The sequence below is a fragment of the Actinia tenebrosa genome, unplaced genomic scaffold (genome assembly GCF_029948245.1).
Source record: "Actinia tenebrosa isolate PJP-AT-01 unplaced genomic scaffold, QUT_ActTen_1.0 PGA_scaffold14__42_contigs__length_11649687, whole genome shotgun sequence".
Lineage (NCBI taxonomy): Eukaryota > Metazoa > Cnidaria > Anthozoa > Actiniaria > Actiniidae > Actinia > Actinia tenebrosa.
The window spans coordinates 4,510,490-4,525,489 of NW_028292574.1; the positions used below are offsets into that span (position 1 = coordinate 4,510,490).

The 15,000-nt window shown below is 35.3% G+C and overlaps 5 protein-coding genes across 12 annotated transcripts in view; 2 read left to right on the forward strand and 3 right to left on the reverse strand.

Annotated features, from left to right (window-relative positions):
• LOC148911259 (uncharacterized) overlaps positions 1-5,980 on the reverse strand; it is a 6,109-nt gene extending 129 nt beyond the window's left edge. The window contains exons 1-3 of the mRNA XM_089029507.1: positions 5,882-5,980; positions 779-959; positions 1-31 (exon numbers count right to left, since the gene is read on the reverse strand). The exon at positions 1-31 is cut by the window's left edge and continues 129 nt beyond it. Of these exons, the coding sequence (XP_088885633.1) occupies positions 1-31; positions 779-959; positions 5,882-5,960 (291 nt within the window). The 5' untranslated portion in view covers positions 5,961-5,980. The remainder of the gene's footprint in view (positions 32-778; positions 960-5,881) is intronic.
• LOC148911260 (uncharacterized) lies at positions 1,291-4,266 on the forward strand. The gene has a single exon (XM_089029489.1). The coding sequence runs from the start codon at positions 1,517-1,519 to the stop codon at positions 4,199-4,201; it is 2,685 nt and encodes an 894-aa protein (XP_088885615.1). The 5' UTR covers positions 1,291-1,516; the 3' UTR covers positions 4,202-4,266.
• A 1,889-nt stretch (positions 5,981-7,869) lies between the features above and the next one.
• Positions 7,870-11,045, reverse strand: LOC148911261 (thrombospondin-2-like). Of its 2 annotated transcripts, XM_089029493.1 has the most exons (3): positions 10,311-11,038; positions 8,826-9,079; positions 7,870-8,541 (listed from the first exon to the last, which is right to left on the reverse strand). In XM_089029493.1, exons 1-3 carry the CDS (start codon positions 10,489-10,491, stop codon positions 8,461-8,463), a joined length of 516 nt encoding a protein of 171 aa, XP_088885619.1. In that variant the 5' UTR covers positions 10,492-11,038; the 3' UTR covers positions 7,870-8,460. The 2 variants fall into 2 exon arrangements, with proteins under 2 accessions (XP_088885619.1, XP_088885618.1); XM_089029492.1 differs by lacking the exon at positions 7,870-8,541 and having other exon boundaries at positions 8,552-9,079; positions 10,311-11,045.
• The window catches only part of LOC148911262 (uncharacterized), a 17,026-nt gene continuing 10,851 nt past the window's right edge, over positions 8,826-15,000 (forward strand). For 6 of the 7 annotated variants that reach the window (XM_089029503.1, XM_089029499.1, XM_089029500.1 and 3 more), the window contains exons 1-3: positions 8,826-8,966; positions 9,499-9,632; positions 9,829-9,892. In XM_089029503.1, coding sequence (XP_088885629.1) covers positions 9,535-9,632; positions 9,829-9,892 — 162 coding nt within the window. In that variant the 5' untranslated portion in view covers positions 8,826-8,966; positions 9,499-9,534. The remainder of the gene's footprint in view (positions 8,967-9,498; positions 9,633-9,828; positions 9,893-15,000) is intronic. The other variant, XM_089029502.1, reaches the window with a different exon arrangement.
• On the reverse strand, positions 11,251-14,045 carry LOC148911263 (uncharacterized). The gene is made up of 2 exons (XM_089029505.1): positions 13,856-14,045; positions 11,251-11,576 (listed from the first exon to the last, which is right to left on the reverse strand). Exons 1-2 carry the CDS (start codon positions 13,932-13,934, stop codon positions 11,269-11,271), a joined length of 387 nt encoding a protein of 128 aa, XP_088885631.1. The 5' UTR covers positions 13,935-14,045; the 3' UTR covers positions 11,251-11,268.

Sequence of the window (15,000 nt, forward strand, 5' to 3'; positions counted from 1 at the left end):
TCCATCTCTACAGCCGTCTCTTTTACCATGCCTAATAAATAAAGTCCGTAAGTAAGATTACTCGTGGGTTAATAATAATAATAATGATAATAATAATAATAATAATAATGATGATGATGATGATGATGATGGTGAAGTTGTTGTTGTTGATGATGATGTTGATGTTGATGATGATGATGAGGATAATGATGATGGTGGTGGTGATGATGATAATGATGATGGTGATGATAGTGATGATGATGATGGTGGTGTTAATGATCATGGTGATGTTGATGATGATGATGTTGATGATGATGATAATGATAAAGATGATGATGATGATTATGGTGGTGGTGATGATGGTGATGGTGATGATGATAATGATGATGTTGATGATGATGGTGATAATGATAAAGATGATGATGATGATGATGATGTTGTTGATGTTGATAATGATGATGTTGATGATGATGATGATAATGATAAAGATGATGATGATGATTATGGTGGTGGTGGTGATGATGATGATGGTGATAATGATAAAGATGATGATGATGATTATTATGGTGGTGGTGATGATGATGATGATGATGATGATGGTGATGTTGATGGTGATAATGATGATGATGATGATGATGGTGATGATGATGATGGTGATGATGATGATGATGTTGATGATGTTGGTGGTGATGATGATGTTGATGATGGTGGCGATGATGATGATGATGATGATGATGATGATGGTGATGATGATGATCTACTGATATCAAATTCTTAAAAGTTCACATGCGCATTTTACTTATTGTAGGTGTCTTCTCCATTAGGGCCGCTCCTACACTCTCCTCCATTCTGAACACTAAATATTGCCCAATTCTTTTCAGCTGCTTTGTCGGCACATTCCTGAACACTTGTAACGCGTCCTAGATTCACTGGGAGAGCCCTATCTCTGGTATCCCTAAAGCACCCGAGATGTATGAACTCTACAAAAAGCGATTAGAAATTGTTACTGAAAATTCATCAATATATTTTGTTTAAATAGTGGCTAGTAGATCGTAAGAGTGGTCTTACTGAGCCCGTGAAATAGTTAGGCAAAGTTAACGTCTATTTGTAGGCATTCGCACACATGGGAAACCTATTTGAATATTTTAATAAATATATACATAAATATATAAAGGAAAATATATAAAGTTTCGCCGTGTTTTTCAAACTTTTATGGTTAGAAGTGATCGATGTGCTGTCATATTTTTGTGTATTCTCTTGCGGTGAGCTGTAAATATCAATCGACGTTATTACTGTAACGAAGCTCTATTTACACTTTTCTATTCATTTATTTATTTTTTGTTGCTGTAATTCACAAACGTATAGATCGACACGATGTTTTATAGGCAAGGTTCGATTTGAGCCCGAGGAAAAATATAGTTATACTTTTTTCTAAGAAGATTCTGGCACTAATCAGTGGCATAATATACTAATATTGACTGAGACCAAAATCGACTCTACATATCCAAACAGTTTATTTAAGCTTGCTGGATATCGAATGTTCAGAAATGACAGGGCGAAAGGCGGAGGAGGAGTGATGGCGTTCATAAAATCGGGGATAGCAGTCAAACGACTGAAGCTGACGAAAACTTACAGCACACTGGAACCCCTCGCTCTAGACGTCGAGATTGGTGAACATAACTCGGTCGTTTTAGGATTATACAGGCCACCATCAAGATCACCCAACAGTAAATATTACTCGGATCTGCAAGACGAACTGAATCACATACTCACATGGGCTCTTCACAAGAGACAGACCGTAATGGTCCTTGGTGATTTAAATCTTAATAAGCTCAAGCCAAGCAGTATAGAAGGAAAGATTCTTAACGATCTAGAAGATGTATTTGGTCTTACATGTCTAATCGAAGAGTGTACGAGAGTAACTCCCACCAGCGAAACACTCATAGATGTAATTCTTACCAACAGGGATAATTTGTTTGATACAGCGGGAGTCATTGATTTTGGTCTGAGTGATCACGCTATGATCTATGGCTTTCTGAAACCCAAAGTGAAACAACATCCATTCAAAGTCATATCTTTTAGGAGCTCAAGACACCTAGATGAAAATAAAGTCAAGGAAGACATAAAAAATGCTATGGGAAATCTTAATTTACATAATTTAAGCTCTGTAGACGAGCAGTACACAACCTGGCACACCGAAATGATCAAAGTACTAGACCAACACATGCCCCTGAAAAAAATGAGAGTGAGGGAAAGAGATGCACCTTATATAACAGCGGAATGGAAAGAGGCAATAAGAAAGAAAAGAAGATCGGCAAAAAGACACAAAAGGTTACAAACCGAAGCAAGTCTGAAAGAGATGAGACATTGGAGAAACGTCGCATCCCGTCTCAGAAGGAAAGCAATAAAGAGCTATTGGAGAATTAAAGCTGCGGACCTAAAAGAAAATCCCAGATCCTTTTATAGAACTTTTGCACCTTTTATGAATAACAAGAATAAAGATAACAACGAGATTATACTTAAGGCTGGAGACGAAGTGGTTCAAGATCAGAGTAAAGTGGCAGGAATGTTTGTCAACTATTTTTCTACAATAGCAGACAACATCGGGGACATACCAAGAGTAACTGAAGGCCTTCTCTCGAATCATGTGAGTGTTGAAAAGATCAAGGACAAATGGGCCGAAAATATATTCAGCTTTAGAACCATCGAACACAGCGAGGTACTTTCAGCTTTGAATAATTTAAACCCTAACAAGGCAATGGGATATGATCTCATACCCCCAAGTATTCTTAAGCTGGCAGTAGAGGAACTAACAGGGCCTCTAACAACGATGTACAATCAGGCTATCATGCAAGGGGTGTGGCCAAAGGAATGGAAACGCGGAGAATGGACTCCAATTCACAAGAACGATGATCCTTTGTGCATAGAGAATTACAGACCAGTCACCGTGCTAATATCAGTGGATAAAGTTTTTGAAAAACTTCTCTGCCTGCAGCTGAAAGAACTATCTGAAAATATCCTTGATGTATTCATGTCAGCTTACAGAAGTACTTATAGTTGCGAGACTACCTTAGTTCGATTAGTGGAAGATTGGAAACAGTCATTAGACAACAATGAATCAGCAGCCGTCTTATCAACCGATATGAGTAAGGCCTTCGACTCCATGTACCCGCCTTTATTGCTAGCTAAATTACAGTCCTATGGTCTCTCAAACGACTCCATCAAGCTCTTTAAATCATACTTCGAAGACAGGGAAAACAGAGTGAGAATTGGAAACTACACTAGCGACTGGAAATTAGTAAACAGAGGATGTCCACAGGGTTCTGCACTGGGACCAGCCCTTTGGAACATATTCCAAAACGATCTGTTCTATGAGGAAATAAAATCACAACTTTCAATGTATGCAGACGACCACCAACTCTACTCATCACACAAGGAAATGAAAGAGGTTATTAATTCTATAGAACAGGATGGTAGTAACACCGCAGATTGGTACAGACGGAACTATTTGAAAGGCAACATCAGTAAATATAAAGCCATGGTAATGACCAGAGACAAACACGTACAAGATGCAAGGAACGTTGTTATAGGCAATTTTAACATCAGTCAGGAAGATAAATTTAAACTGCTAGGAGTGACCCTGGACAAGGAACTGATATTTACAGACCATATATCATCTATTTGTTCTACAACAAGCAAGAAGATAGGAATCCTCACACGGTTACGTAAATTAATACCCATCCACGCGAAACTGCAGATTTACAAGTCAGCCATTCTACCTCACTTTGATTACTGCAGTCTAGTCTGGCACTTTTGCAAAGCAGGCGACAAAAATAAACTAGAGCGAATCAACGAAAGAGGACTGAGAGCTGTATACTGCGACTATGAGTCACCCTACGAAGAACTATTGAAGAGAGCAAAGCTCACCACATTGTACAACAGAAGACTCCAGAACATTGTGATCTTCATGTACAAAATCAAAAATAAGTTATTACCACGAACTTTAATTGACTTATTTAAATCACTCACGCATAAATATAATCTAAGGAACATAGACTTTTCATTGCCTAGCTATAGCACTGTAAAGTATGGGAGAAATAGCCTAAGGTATTTTGGACCACACTTATGGTCTAAGCTTAGTACTTCGTTAAGATCATCGCCATCCCTTCAAGCATTTAAGAAAGGAATAAGAGTTTCAGACCTGACTAAGTTGATAAAGTAACACTCGCTTCAATCATATTAATCTATCTATTTACTCTTACTATGAGAACTGAGTGAGTTCAACAAATATCGAAACTATATCTATAGTTATTTATCTTTTTTTATTATTATTATTATTATTATTTTTTATTTTTTTAACGGAATCATATTTATATTTATATTTCATAGACTTATATCTACCTATATATTTATATATATTTATATTTAAATTTATATTTATATTTACATTTATATTTATATTTATATTTATATTTATATTTATATTCTATTTATATTTATTTATATTTGTATTTATTATTTATTATCTTTGTTTTATATTTATCATTTGTATTTTCTATTAGTTTATTTCTCTTTCTATTTTTTTCATTTTTTCTCTTTGTCTTGTTTTGTCTTTGTATTTGTCTTTCTATTTCTCTTTCTCTTTCTCTTTCTCTCTCTTTCTTTCTTTTGTTTTGTTCGTTTCTGTTTTGTTATGTTTCTGTTTCTACTTTCTTGTTTCCTCTTCTCTCATCTTCTCTCCCTCTTCCTCTTCTCTATCCTCCTTCTCCCTCTTCCTCCTTCCTCTTCCTCTTCCTCTTCCTTTCATTTCCCCTCTTCCTTTCCTTTCTTTACCCCCCCTCCTTCACTTCCCTCTTCCTCATCTTCTTTCCTCCTCTCCTACTCCTTTTCACCTTCCTTCGCTTCCTATTTCATGGGAGATGCCCGAAGCTAGCAGAGCTCATTTCATAGCATATCATAGGCAATTCATATTCATATTCAAGCATCATAGGCATATTCAATTATTTCATATTCATATTCATATTCATATTCATATTCATATCATATTCAATAGTCATATTTCATATTCATATTCATATTCATAGTAAATATTCATATTCATATTCATATTCATATGCATATTCAAATAATTCAATTCATATTCATATTCAATATTCAATATTCATATGCATATTCAATATTCCATATTCAGATTCCTAATTCATATTCATATTCATATTCATATTCAATATTCATATTCATATTCATATTCATATTCATAATTGCATATTCAATTCATATTAATCAATATCATATTCATATTCATATTCATATTCATATTCATATTCATATTCATTCATATTCATATTCATATTCATATTCAATATTCATCATTCATAATTACATATTCATATTCATATTCATATTCATATTCATATTCATATTCATATTCATATTCATATTCATATTCATATTTATATTTATATTTATATTTATATTTATATTTATATTTTATTTACTGTTTATATTATCATTTACATTTCTAGTATTATGTTATAGTCTCCCCGATTAGTAGGGTACTTGTGCCCGGCTAGAAGATAGAGACTTAAATAAAGTTATTATTATTATTATTATTATAAAGAGTGTTAAGGAGGGCAATCATGGTTATATGCCAAAAAGACAAAAAAAATGAGTGATCAACACTTGACTGGTTTTCTCACATACGAACACTTCTAACTTGTTATGATTTCAGTAAAAGCAAAATTTCTTTATTTTATATGGCTTTTTGCATAGTTTTAAATCATGAATTGACCAAAACTTATAATAAGCAATTTAGTTGCGAGTACTACAAGCTTAGATCGAAAGATCTGAAAAAAAACAAAAGCAGTTACTTAATTTATAAAGTGGTTCAATGAATACTTACCAGCGCTGACTACAGCAAAAGTTCCCAACTGAATTATAATTTGAATAAAACAAATAAGATACAATCTTAATCTATTCATTATGCTTGAGTTTTTAGTCGATGTTCTTTGATAATACGATACCGGCGATAAACGGTCTGCCAAATGATCTGCGAAAGACAAATACTCTAAGCAAATTTCGACAAGATTACGGTAAGCTTATCACTTCTTAGAAGTAGCATTAATTAGCACAGCATTATGGAGAGCAGGTGTTTTATAATTTATAGTACAATATTTAACAGATTTAGCAGTTTTAAATTATATTATAGATTTAGTATTAGTTTTAAGATATATTCATCTAGTATTTCTTTGTAAAATCCTCATGAGTTTACTGTAGCTAAATAAAGTTCTCCTCTATCCTATCCTATCCTATCTTATAAAGAGAAGCCTCTGTTTGATCTTCAGGTAACTAAGTCATGTTTCTTGTTTACCCTGACTTCACTTTGACTTATGCAATACTATGTAATTACGAACATTTTCTTTTGAAACAAATAAGACTATAAGACAGTAATGCATAAAACATAATGTCATAAAATATTGATCATGTACATTAACGTTTGCACCCCAGAAATACCTTTTCTTCCTCAGATCGGAGGAATACAAAATAAATACCCTTAGATTTTCAGTAGATATTAAACATTTTTTTAAATCGATTCTTAGCATTCATGTTTTTTCGATCCCTAGGAAAGTTTATTTTGCATCACAATAGTTGCTACATGATGAAGACCCATGTAGTGCTTGCAACCGATAATTTTGAGAAAAACAAAGTAAGAAAGACCTATATTAATTACTGTAGCTTTATTGTCAAACAATATAGTTATGTTAAGACTACATCTTTTGTTGCGAACACGACTAAGAACATTAAAAAACCGATTGTTTTTAACGGAAAGGGATTTAATTAGAACGTTTGGCAAACAAATTTCCAGAATGATACTTTGTGTAAAGAGGCTTTGTATTAGAAGAATATGGAAAGCATGATTTGAGTGACACATGACTCATTAGCAATGTAATAGGGAAAATAGGTAATGTTTAAGGCCTAAATTATTTCATTGATCGGTTGCAAGCACTTCAAAGAGAGTCAAAAGACAAAAACATAGCGGCCATCTTGGTGCTTTTAATAATGGATTGAAATGAGAAATCTTTTGTTTAATTGCACCAACATGGCCGCAACGACGTATAACTTGTAATCAAAGGATTAGTACCTGACAAATCGAAACCGCATGTATTGGACGCTTCACGAGCATAAACTTTGAAAACCGTGAATTTTCAAGTACATTTTAGGAGCAAATTTAAATTTTGCAAAGCATTAGATATTGTATATTTGTATACTACAACGTTTCTATAATGAAGTATTTTTGTGGGCTAATTATATCATTGCGCGCAGTAATACTTGTTACTTGATCCAACATGTCGGCCATGTTTGTAACGTCATACAACATTATCGTCATCTTTGTTACGTCATACAACATTATCGTCATCTTTGTTACGTCATACAACATTATCGTCATCTTTGTTACGTCATACAACATTATCGTCATCTTTGTTACGTCATACAACATTATCGTCATCTTTGTTACGTCATACAACATTATCGTCATCTTTGTTACGTCATACAACATTATCGTCATCTTTGTTACGTCATTCAACGGTAGCTAAGCAGTGGATACGTATTGGTTTTGGTTAAATTTAATAGGACGTTTGCACGATGGCGTCATTGACCTCTACTACCAGACTCCCTTGCACACTTTCTTTTGTTCAGTTAATTAGCACCAATTGTCTTGCTATTCTCATGAGGGAATACAAATTTAAATAAGAAAGAAATTTCGCGAAGCATCTTGGTAGTGGGAGTCAAATGATGACATCGTGCAAACGTCCTATTAATTTAAGGTGACCACCTACTTTTGAACGTTCGATTTGAGCCCATGATGTGCGCGCGCTCAAAACCCGTTGAAAAATCTATAAGAATTTATTGAAGAACTTTACATGTTTTGAGATTCAAGAGGCCGAGGGCAAAACCCTTAAATTTTGCACGACGCTACATTGTGACAGCGTTAAGATTTTTTTATCATTTATCTCTGCAAGCGGCACAAATCGACAAACGAGCGTGCGCGTGTAGGTGAATATAGCTGCATAAGACGTGAATTGTAGCCAATGAGCGCGCCGGATTTATTATATTTACTGGTGTAAAAAATATGATTTAAATGATGACTTAAATAGATCTAAAGAGTCAATTGTACTTATGCCATCAGGCAAAGAGTTTCAAAGTATCGGGCCAGTAACAGATAAAGAGTGATGCCCGTAATGTGGTGTGTTCACGTGAGGAACAGACAGCAAGTAGTGTGAGGATGATCGGAGCGAACGAACAGGCTTGTATTCTTGTATGAGCTCAGAGATGTAAGTAAGAGCTAGTCCATGAATTGCCTTGAATTGCCTTGTAAGATGCCTGCGTATTGACTTTGAGTAGCAAAGAGTCTAAGTCTATTATTTCATTGCTTTGAGAATAGTTGCAAAACGCAGCACTAGTGTTTGACGAGCCTGTGCATCAGACACATCGGTACTGTTCCTCGCCAAATCCAGCCTGACACGTGGTGTTAGCTACACATGGATTACTTCTGCAAGCATTCTGTAAAGAAACAAAGCCGCATTACTTGACTGACTCTACTGAATGATTTTATTGTGTTATCACGATTTATCGATGCCTCTCTGTTTGACCATGAGGTTAGCACTCGTGCTCGGCGAGAATGCATCGCGATATTTTCTGAGTAATGAAAATAATTAATGACGAACTTCTAAATTCCACTTCAGTCGTTGGCTTTCACCAAGATTGACGATCGATCTGCTGGGATTGCAATAACGTACTGTGCAAGCAAGATTAAATAAGCCAAGATAAAAAGTGGATATACTTACCTCTATTCCTCGGTACGAGTATCCTGGTCTTTCCTGGTAATCTTGTGGGTGTTGGTAACGATCAGCGTCGTTCAGTTGACAGACCATCATTCCAGGTGTTGGTGAAGGACCAAGGTTGTACGACACGCAGTCATAGTTAAGGTAACACTTGATTCGACACATCTGGTCACTTTCAGTCATATGCACTTCAATCCCGTGATTCGTTAGAATCTTATTTGGATCAGCGATAGGTTCATAAATAATGGAGCGACAGGCTGACGTAAAGAAAGTAAAAAAACAACAATTGTCAATGGCTTACAAAAAGTTTCCCTTAAACTTGGCACCCCGTCGGCTATTAGATCATCTTGAAGGTCTTTCAAAAGATACTGTCATTTTGATCATAAATTAAGCTTTGCGCAAAGTTTGTGACGTCATTTTCCCGCCAAAAAGGATTTCAAAGAAGAAAAATAAAAAGACAAATTTTGGCATGTTTCCGCATTTTATCGTACGCTCTAGCATGAAAAAGCCTACTATAAAATAATGTTAACAAATAATAATAAATCTTTTGCTAATGTAAAATACACCTTTGAACACGTATCTTCTCCAAATTAGCAGTTCGTGTGCTAGGATCGGAAGACTGTTTTATGATTATTATTATTATTATCATTATTATTATTAATTATTAAATAACCAGGACCATACTTCCAGACATCGAGTGCTGAACCGTCGTATGGACTTACGGCTACGCTGGCGATTTCGACACCAACACCGCTATCCCGGGAGGAATTACAGACTGATCAGGAAGCTCGGCCGAAGCCTAAGGGAAAGGTTAGTCGGCCCCTAGACTATGACCAGCATACCCAATATGTCGCTTGCGTCACTGATGACTAAACGCCCGCGGTCACTCTTTCCCATGTGGGATGGTTATAAAAAACTAGCCGTGACTTATATTTAGACTGGAACTTGGGGTACAAATTCAAAATGAGATGTTATTTTATCTTTTTTTATATTTTTCTTTCGACAGGAATCTTTATAGCATTGATGCAAAAGATAAAAGAGGAAAAAGAGTGAAAAAGTTGGATATTGACGTAAGTACCTTTGCTATATTTCAAAATTTTCCTATATTTTCAAGTCGACCTAGATACTCTAAAAGGTTCAGCCCGCATGTTTAATCAAGTCAGTGGCTGTTGATAGATCAATCCAGAGGTTGTTTCGAGGTTTCGATAAAATGTTATAGTGCGCATGAGCAAGCCCATGCCGCCAATAGCTTCTGCTGGCACATGCTCAAACCGTTATTTCCGTAAAGTAGTTTAGAGATGGGTCAATTTATAGAATTTAGAATTTGGGCACACGTTTAGTGCGCATGCTCAAGCCGAAAAATTGAAGGCATTCATGAAAGTTTTTCTAATGCCCATGCTCGAACCGTTATTCGCGTGTTTTAGCTTGGAGATGGTTCATATCAAATTTATCCCACACCTGTTTTTATTGACAAAATAGAAGTTTTACCTGGACAATACTTTGTCGCACATTTTCGTGTCTCTTTGCTGAGCCCGGTGCAATCAAGTCCACCGAAGGACGGAGGAGGATTGGAACAGGTTCTGTTACGTGATTGGCTACCTCCACCACACGTGACCGAGCAGGCTTCCCAAGGCGTCCAAATGGACCAGCTGCCATTCACTGACAACATACAAGACAAACAAGGATATTTTTCAGTTTAATTAAACCGGTCTATCAATTCCGAATTGTACGATAAGATCGTGCGGTTTCTTGTTTATAATACACTCAACAACATTGAGCAATGTTATATAGTTTCATATCAAACAGCTGAACGAAATTCCAATCTCACGAAAATAAATCCTTTGAAAATCGAAAAAAGGCTCCTAAAAAGTATGGCTTCCTAAGCTAAATCTAAGCATAAAATCTATTAAAATATCTAAAGTACCATAATACACCGCTAGTTAGGAAAAGTAAAACCAGATGGTTTTCAGCGGGAAGCTTTTTGGACAAACCGGAAGTCAAAACAGCCGGAAACGGAAATAAGTGTAAAAGCAAGAGGTCTCACCGCTGGCCATGTTGGTTTATGCGGAAGCTTTTTGGACTAACCGGAAGTCAAAACAGCAGGAAGCGGAAATTAGGTGAAAAAGTATATGACATCTCGTTAAAAGGTTAGGCATGAATAGAATCAAAGCCGTTAATAATGTTAAACAAGTTGAGACTTACCTGGCAACTACACAAGAAAAAAAAGAAAAAAAGAAAAAGAGAAATAAGAATTTAATTATATTATTTAATGAATAGTACCGGTGTACCGTTTTCATTTTAATATCTGATTATTTGAAAAGATTATTAAGACACACTGATAAATATAGGCACTATAATGAAAATTGAGGGTAAAGAAGAGGGGGGGGGGGGGGGGGTGGGGGGCATACAGAAGGTACCTAAACAGAGGTTAACCAAAATTAAAAAATTAAAGCTTTTTTTTATTTGTTCGGATCATTACAGTTAAATTGTCCGAGATACTTACGTGTTTATAGGCGTTAAACGCCAAGTCGTTTCCAGTACCATTAATACAGCGATCCGATGGGCCATTCCTATCGTATGTCTCTTTCCCGTTAGGACCACTCCAGCACTCTGTTCTAAGTTGTAACCCAAAGACTACAAAATTTTCCTTGGCTACTTTATCTGCGCATTCCTGGATACTTGCCACGTATCCCAAAAATATTGGGAGACCTCTCTGTCCCATACTGTCTTCAAAGCACCCGAGATGTATGAACTCTAAACAAACGATTAGAAAATAATCTTATTAAATCCATGATAATATTTTTCTCCCCTAAGATTTACAATGATCTTTTTAAATAGCATGGTCTTTGTCCTACTTAAAACACTCATTAATAATTCATAAGCTTATGGTCCAATTGGAGCCACCATACACGTCACATGCATGAACCTTTATACCCGATAAAGTCCTCTTCATTAGTATTCAAGTGATTTTATATAAAGACACATGTGATCTTTATATAAAGACTACTCGAATACTATGAGGATGACTTCATCAGGGATGAAGTATGCATCCAAGTTTAGATGAAGACATAGAGCTTCATCAAGGTCATAGTGAACCCTAATGATCTTTGACTAACGTGCCTGTCTTTGCCTTGGCACGCAATATCCAACGTGTGGGAGCTTCTATTGAATCTGGTTGCGCATGCCCGTGACGTCAAATCTCTATCGAAGTATAAAAATCCATGTTCGTGACGTGTATGGTGACTCCAGTTGAACCAAAATCTTATAAATTGTTCATAAGTGTTTTAAGCAGTTCAAAAAACTCGTAGATCGTGTTTTATCAGGTATAAAAGCACTCGGCTACGCCTCGTGCTTTTATACCTGATAAAACACTCCTACTCGTTTTTTAAACACTACATATATTTTAGATTTATTTACGAAACCCAATAGAGTGACCACAGTAAATCCGTGAAACACTAATTACTAAATAGTACAAAATAGTGCTAGTTAAACAATAGAAAACAATGGAATTTGCATGAAATTGTGCTATTTAGTATTACTAAAGTTTCACGGATTTACTGTGGTCACTCTAGTCAGTATGATTTAAGGAACTGTGATTTTAGTATACCCCGATTCAATAGTGTTACCTATGGTAAACATTCTATCAGGTATCTAGGGCCGTTTTTATGGGGTCGTTTGACAAAGGACCTTAGGGATGAATCTAGTTTGAGAATTTTTTTAAAAGGAAATAAGAAATATGGATTTATCACCATTAATTATTAATGATTGTGGAGCTAATTGTTTACTTTGTAGTTCTTAAGTAAGATATTTTATAGATTTAAGATATTTAAATTTTTATATATTAATGTTAATATGGATTTTATTGGTAACTATTTTCTTTTTTTTCTTTTATTATTATTATTTTGTGTCCTCAATTAGTATATTTCATGCTAAAGTATATTGACACATGAATAAAGATTATTATTATTATTATTATTGTTATTATTATTATTGTTATTATTATTATTAGAATACTTCTAAATAACACGAGCGGAATCGTCACCGCGACGAAGTAGTTTTTGGTGGACGTCAATCAAGGCGTTTTCACTGATTATATTCCATAGGCACATACTCTCGAAAACTTAGAGTTTGCAAAGGTCGTGTAAAAATTTTCCTAACAAATTTTCCAAAACTGGTTTTTTTCACAGGTCTGTTTAAGATAATTCCCATGTTTTGCACTGCGCATTTTTCTGCGAATAGGAATAAAAGCATGAAATTTAAACAGTTTAGCCATTTTCCTTTTATATACTAATAAAAATTGTACCCAAAACTAAATTTAACTTTTTTTTCTACTTTTGGAGTCGAAATATTGCAATATTTGTAAAACTTGACCCAGTCTTCCCTCGACCATTTTTGGATGTTTTTTCAAAGTAATTCAAAAATGAGAGTGAACTAGAAACATCCATGGTGAGATGAACGACTAGACAAAGTTTGGAGAAAATGACATTTCTCCTTCTATTTCAAGGAAATTACTTAATAAATGGTAAAATATAATATACCGAGAATCGTTATTTAGAGTGAAGGCATTAAACCCGTGAAATGGAAATTACTAGTCAACATAATAATCAAATTGACACGAAAGAAAACAATGGAATTAGGGTCTACTAATGTGTATTTGTCTAATATCTATTTCACCGGTTTAATGACTTCATTCTACGCCAATACTAAAAGATTATCTCTTTTTTTTGTTTTTTGTTTTTGTTTTGAAGAACTTTATTAATAGCGCAGCGCAGTTGTGACGTCATAAAAACGAAGACAAAGGCGAAATTCGGACAAACAAGTTTACTTTCAGCAGATAATTTTCATAGCCGATCGCAGTTGATCTTAGTTTACATGGGTTTTTATTGTAACTTTAAGTAAAAATAATAAAATCGGTTCGTATAATCCTCGTAGCGGTTAAACAGAATGCAATGTTTGTCCGAATCTTTAAGCTATTTTTAGAATCAGCGCGCTGCGCTATTGAAATAAGTATTTTAAAAAACGGTTTATCTTACCTGTCTTTGCCATCCCAAGAATGATCAAAATGATCTCCAGAATTATACAAATGAATGTCAGTCTTAATCCGTCCAACATTCTAGAGATTTTTCCTGATTTGTTTGTCTTAATATAATCCTGTACCACAACCTAGAAGCTCTCGTTTGGGCTCAAAATACTGAACAACGTAGATGACTTCAGCTCCTAAGCTCCTACTTATATATCGGATTATGAATAATTTTTCAAATAATTTTTATTTCTAAGAAAACCTAGGTAATAAGTCATGAAATATTGAAAACTAGCGATCGTGTAACTGAAGACAATTACACAGCACGCGTGCTGTTCTTTGGAGGAAAATAAAATAAAATAATGCTCACATTCGCTCATAAGCCAAGATCTGGTGCTTTCCTCAAGCGTTCGTCAGCTTCTAGCGTATTTATGTTTGAATACTTCCTCATAAGAGACTGGTCAGATATTAGCGCGGGAGGGAGGGGAGGAGGAGAGGGCCATAACTTTTTGAGCTAAAAAAGGAGGGTCAAGAAAAAGCAGGCAGTGAAAAAAGGGAGAAGGGTCACGTAAATTTATGCGCTTGCAGATGCCCATCAAAACACTGGAAATCGCATTTCCGAGGCTCTTAACTTCAAATTCCCCTAGATGCTCTCGCTTTGAGCCGCCATTACACTTATTATCGGGGTAGCGTTGGTGTCATTTAACACAATGTTTTTTTATTAGCATCATTGTTAACGGCACCACAATGGCCTCCATGCTTTTGTCTTTCAACTCTCTTGGGAATCAATGCTCAAGTCTCATATTTAGTTTAGTTTTTTGAACTTCTAGAACTTTCGCAAGTTTTGCAAGTAATGTGTTTTTATCGTCTGGGATAAAAAACAGTAATCAGAGAATCGTTAAACGAATTTCTTTATTAACAATGAGCTTTAGAATTACTCTTGGCTCAAACACTCGTTCGTTCTTTCCTTTTTTTACTTCAGCAAAAAATTGCGAATTGTGTAGTGCAGACGTGGCTCTTTCAACATTGCGTGCAATCTTGCACCGTCTGTCCGTAGCTTTAAAATTTATTCGTTCCTCTTTCCTGCTGTGCTTCGCTGCGTCATTGCCAGCTCGTTACCTCCTTTTTCCCTTCCTTCCTTCCTTCCACAATTTTTTA